Source organism: Lingula anatina, chromosome 6, assembly GCF_051362555.1.
Source record: "Lingula anatina isolate TDL-2025a chromosome 6, LinAna3.0, whole genome shotgun sequence".
Lineage (NCBI taxonomy): Eukaryota > Metazoa > Brachiopoda > Lingulata > Lingulida > Lingulidae > Lingula > Lingula anatina.
In genome coordinates, this window is record NC_141772.1 from 5,346,259 (window position 1) to 5,351,737 (window position 5,479).

The following is a 5,479-nucleotide window of genomic DNA, read 5'->3' on the forward strand; positions in this document are numbered from 1 at the left end:
GGAGCTGACGTTAAATTGACAGTCAACAGCAGTGGCGTAACGTTAACGGTATGTTACGTCATAAAGAGGTTGACGTCATTCTCTTGTCAACCATAAAGTTATGTTTGTATTTACATTGATACAGAAGCAATATAATTGACACATTAATATGGGTAAGTACTATTTCATTTTGTAGACTGAACGTAATTAATCTAATTTTATGGCACGAAATGCCCGTGAAACAAGTTCCTAGTCGCATAGAATTCGATAACCTGAATATATATTTTTTCCAAATGAAGAAATGTACCTATGCGCTAGGCCTATACATTAAATAAAGACATAGGACCCAAAGTCTTGATTACGAGATAATTCTTTTCAATAAAATCAGAATTGACAAATATTGTAATCTACAGCTTCCGAACAGTTTGACATTTTCTTTTGTTAACGGTTCAAAAGAAAACCTGACTCGGTTTATTCTGCATTGAACATATTTTTACTGGGAATGATGATGAAGCGCATTAGTTTTCTCTACGTTTGGCCCTGTTAACTCCGCCTGCCTTGATTTTATTATTATTATTTTTTTTTTATTACCAAACAATTTCAGTCGAAAATCGGTCTTGAATTCATTTTTCTGTATTACACCATGCTCTTTTTGGTCACCAAGCCCCATGGACTTTCAAAAAAAAATGTGCTTGCATTAAATTATATTTATCCTCAGTGATGACGCTAGACCAATTTAACTCTATTTTGCAAAGTCATGAAGTAAATCATAAAATAAGGATGTGCCGGCCATGAGTTCTTTTGTGAAAATGTCCCAGTTATTTTTTCCGAACACAAAGTTTGCATTTACAGCCGTGCTCAATATGTGTTAAGATATTTTGGTGAAAATGAATCTTGGTAACGGAAGCGTGTGAAAATGTCGTAGGTGATAGAGCTTGCGCATATAAAGTAATGTGTCAATGTTATATGTTCTATAGATTGCGTAAAAAATATTATGTACATGCATGATCTTAGGGTTCGACGTGAAAAGCCGAGCAACAGAGTTTGTACTATTTTTGCCTTTGAAGACGCCAAGTATTTTGCTCGACGCTCTCTCTGTGTTGCGTCATAGACAGAGTGATGTCATATTCATATCAACCAAATGTTCATGTAGCTACGGAGATATGAACAGATAGATAAAATTTGACGATGGGTAAGTTGTTTTGTTATGATGTAACAGCGGTTCACGTCGCAAAAATTCCACTTTAAACAAACTTTGAAATTCTAGTTGCTTTACAGTGTTTTTTTTTTTTACGTTTTAGGATTATTTAGAAAAAAGGAGTTACGGGATCTCACCGTAAAGGTTGATCCTCAGCATTATCAGATAAAGATTCAAGATTTCAACACATTGAAAAACAGCCTGAACCACGCCCTCTTGACGATGAGGCAAACTGTGAAGGATGTAAACGAGAAAACCCTTCATATTGCCGATCTTGAGGACAAAATGGAAAATACGTCAAGCCACATTGCTGACTCAGAAAACAACATTGGTGAGTTTATGGATTCATTTCAGCAACATGCATAATGAACAAAACCTAAGTTGCGATGCTGCATATCATTTAATCATTTAAAATGTTCATCCCTCTGCAGTGCACTATTTGGTATAACTAATTTTCCCAACATGGTGGAACAATATTTAGCCAATTAGTTCTTAGCGTATTCGAAAAACAGCGGATTTTTAATGACGATGTTGTTATCATGTGACATTTTTTGACAGCAATGATTGAGCAGATGTGTGAGGAAAAAGAGCAGGCACTGAAAATTGTAAAACAGCAAAACACAACACTTCGTGAAGAAAAGTTGGCCGCCCAGAATGAAGTTTCAGTAAAGAAAGATGAACTCGGTAGGTATTGTTAAATCCATTATTAACTTTTCTTGTAAATTTAGATATTGTATTGTTTCCGTTTCGTATAAGATGGAGATATTTAGAATGATATTGAAATGTGTAACGTGTTACCAGAATTGGGGACTAGACGAATTCAACCGATATTGGTTTTATCTTTTAGAAGTTCTTAAGAAAGACTTGAGGGCAAAATGTGAAAGACTTGCCCAACAAGACAAGACTATTGCTGCCCTGAATGAAGTGCTCATTGCCAAGGACAAAAGCGAAATTCTGGAGGCCCGCGAAAAAGCAGAACTGAAGAGAAAAGTGAATGAATTAACACTGGCCCTGGCATCACGAGACCGGGAAGTAGAAGATCTACATTTAAGCCTGACCAAGGCAAAGGTAAGTTTTTCTTCATCTTCAGATTTTTTTGTGTGTGTCTGTGTGCTTTGAGTAATATGGGGATAGGGGCGTTTTTGTAAATTACACATCTAACAGGCATAGCTCGTTGCACGAAATCTTTTTAAAATATTGACAATCTGTATTGTTATGCTGTGTATTTTATTCAGAATGAAATGGCGAGCCTCGCTATGAAGACAACTCAGCTGCAGAAGAATGTCTTAGAAGAACTGAATTCCGTGACCAAAGAACAAACTGTTGTTCTGCGGAAAATGAAAGGTGCGTTGGTCATATAGAATTGAATGATCTGTAAGATAATAGAAAGTTGTGACCTCTAATTGGTGATAGTCGTATTTTAATTGAAGTAGATACTAATTTTGATGAAGCAGACTTTTCGTTTCATTTTTTGCTTACCCTGTTGAACGTAAAGAAGAAGCTGTGGTTTGACAACACTGTGTTCACGTCTACCGGCAGCGATTACAATTTTGATAGTTTTGTCGTAAAAGTTGAGCAAAATGGGTTGCTTCAATTTCATTTTCTCTACTTTGATGTATTATATTTTTGTTTAAATGTGGTCTTCTTATTACATAACATTTTAGAGCGCAGTCCTGGGCGCTTGATCGATTTCTTGGAAAAACAAGAATACAACATTTTGTCCAGGAAAGAAAAGTTCCAGATGCGCCAACAGGTAGAGTTGTTGTGTATTTCGATTTTTTCTTAGATTTCTATCATAATCAAATTTTAAAGAAAAAAACATGATGTTAAACAAAAGTCTTATGTTTTGTTCAAATCTTTTTGCTACAATGGCTGTTGACTGAAGATCCTTGTTTTTTCCTCCCTGTATGACTAAAAATTATCACTTTCAGATGTACGACGCAGAACTCAAGGTATTTCAGACAGAAAAGGAGAAGGCCCACCTACAAGCTAAGATTTCAGAGCTCGATCAGTTGGTGACGTCGCTGAAAATTGAAGGACACCCAACACCAGATGGCGCGCATGAGGACACCGCATGCACCTCTCAGGCTCTTGTGCCTCAGATCCACGAGATGTCAGCTGACATGGGTGGCACCGTTGCTGACATTGCTGGTGTGAAAAACGGAGATTTGACGACCACCACTTGCCCAACACGATCTTGCATTCACTCCCAGGCTGCAACATAGATTGTGGTTTGAATTGCAGTCGGGGCAACACACGAAAGACACTTTTTCTGAAGTTCTTTTTTTTTTTTTTGTTCAGAACTTCACCTTGCATCTCCCTTGAACATCAGGAAAAGGTGACTTTATTGATACAGACGATTTATCTTAAAGCATCACAATTTCAAATCTACTTTTCGTTTACAATAGTGCGATAACTTCTCGTGCAAATTGTTGTAGGCCCTACATAGCCGAATAAGCATCCAGTTAGAGAAATTGAATATTCATCTGTATGTCCAGCAATTTCATATTGTATATAATTGACAATGTATCTTAGTTTGTATATAAGTTGTAAATAATATTGCATATAATTTATTTGTTTAAAATAAAAACTTCAATATATATATGTAAACACATGGGCATACCGCGTTAAATATTACCCTCCCTATAAAATGTAATAAATCATTTTCTCTCTCTCTCTCACACACACACACACATCTAGAAATTCATTCAACAATGCAGTGGTATAAAAGCAAGAATTGAAATTTTATCAGGAAAAAAGGTACTTGTACGATATGCCACTATCGGTGCGTTTTAGTCTTTAATGTGGCTCCTCTTGAACGGTCAGAATCCTGCTTTTGACTTCACAATCCGGCGGGTGAGAACACATTTTGTCACGTGCAAAACTGACAAGTATTTACGGTGACCCATTTTTCATTTTTACATCTGCATGCATTTACACATGCTGCTAAACTTGCTGAAATGACGGCTTGTAACGAGAGAATACTGGCTGGCTGACATGCCCTGGGACTGACGTCGGGAGTAAGCATACACTGGATATTATTTTTTATGACAAAAGACACATTTGGAATGAAAAGCGTGGTTCTACTTCTAGTGACACCCTTTTGGAATCAGTTAAATGGTGCGACTAGAATAAAACTGTTACTCGAGGCAAACTGATCTCGAGCCCATGGACTATCTCAGTAAATTGCTTGACAGGTTTGCGTTTGGCGACTTGGCAATTTTATGGATGCTCAAATAATCTTAGATGGTCGCTGAGGGTTGGAATCATTTTTGATTTTTAATATTTGTTTCATTATTTCAAGAGAAAGTGTTAGTGTATAAATTGTGACAATACGGCAAATGTTTGGTCCTTTTATCTTACAATCTTTACGATGTATATTTCAAAAGGCTTCATTGATGATTATTTGGAAGCCGTTGACCTAATAAGTTTATGTATTTTTGTGGGCATATAAAGTTTCGTTTTGATGTAGTATGGACCCTGTCTATGTGTAACTGCTTTAATCGCATTGTAAAACTTCTGTCGATATGGGAACATTTTGTTTGCTTCCACGAAAGCTGTCACTAACATTTCTGCTCATAACCACCCAGAACAAGGCAGTGCTGGATTGAATCTTGCGCTCGGAAGAAGTGTGCAAAGTTTATCTTATGAAATTCAGAGCGGATGGATTAATTTAAAGGTTTTATAGATTAATTTCCCCAGAATCTCCATGTTTATTATTTTTTCTCATGAATACCAAGGTCTGACTTGCACAGATCATGTGAGAAAATAATTATCTAATGATAGATGTTCAAAAGCAGCTTTTCAAAATAAAAAAGGATGCACTACAAATGGTATATAAAATAATGTCTTTTGTCTTGTTACTTCATTTTACGTTTTAAGGACGTATGTAGTTATATTATGAAAAACGTAAAAAATGTTAAATGAAATTAGAAAATAGTTTCTAATTTGGACCAATTGTGTTAGTCATTCATTAACAAATATAGGCAAATGATATGATAAAAAAGTGGCAATAAATAAAGAAATGAAACCTATCTTATCAATTTGTTTCTTCATTTGTCTTTATTTATTCTGTTGCATAGATTATGTTCTAGTAGTAGTTAATCCGTACAAAATAATACAAAAAAGGCACTTTCTTCAATGCTTTTGAAAAGTAATATTACCACCAATATTTCAGTTCTAGTGTGGAACACGACACTAGAAAACGCGTTATGTCACGTGTGCTCTCAGAAGAACGTCAAAATTGGGTGAAAACCAGAAATATGGAATCCAAAGATTAGGGTGGGTTGTTGGGGGAATAGC

General features: G+C 35.9%; 1 protein-coding gene across 1 annotated transcript; it reads left to right on the forward strand.

The window, feature by feature from the left end:
• Nucleotides 1-175: 175 nt before the first annotated feature.
• Nucleotides 176-5,211, forward strand: LOC106166544 (uncharacterized). Its single transcript, XM_013545144.2, has 6 exons — nucleotides 176-1,508; nucleotides 1,736-1,861; nucleotides 2,025-2,245; nucleotides 2,413-2,521; nucleotides 2,842-2,930; nucleotides 3,109-5,211. Exons 1-6 carry the CDS (start codon nucleotides 1,400-1,402, stop codon nucleotides 3,400-3,402), a joined length of 948 nt encoding a protein of 315 aa, XP_013400598.2. The 5' UTR covers nucleotides 176-1,399; the 3' UTR covers nucleotides 3,403-5,211.
• The last annotated feature ends 268 nt before the right edge of the window (nucleotides 5,212-5,479 follow it).

Excerpts from the sequence above, each read along its gene's own strand:
- LOC106166544 (XM_013545144.2), top strand. The coding sequence starts at position 1,400 with ATGAGGCAAACTGTGAAGGATGTAAACGAGAAAACCCTTCATATTGCC. Across the intron at positions 2,522-2,841 it reads TGTTCTGCGGAAAATGAAAG|AGCGCAGTCCTGGGCGCTTG; the intron begins GTGCGTTGGTCA and ends ATAACATTTTAG. Across the intron at positions 2,931-3,108 it reads AGTTCCAGATGCGCCAACAG|ATGTACGACGCAGAACTCAA; the intron begins GTAGAGTTGTTG and ends TATCACTTTCAG.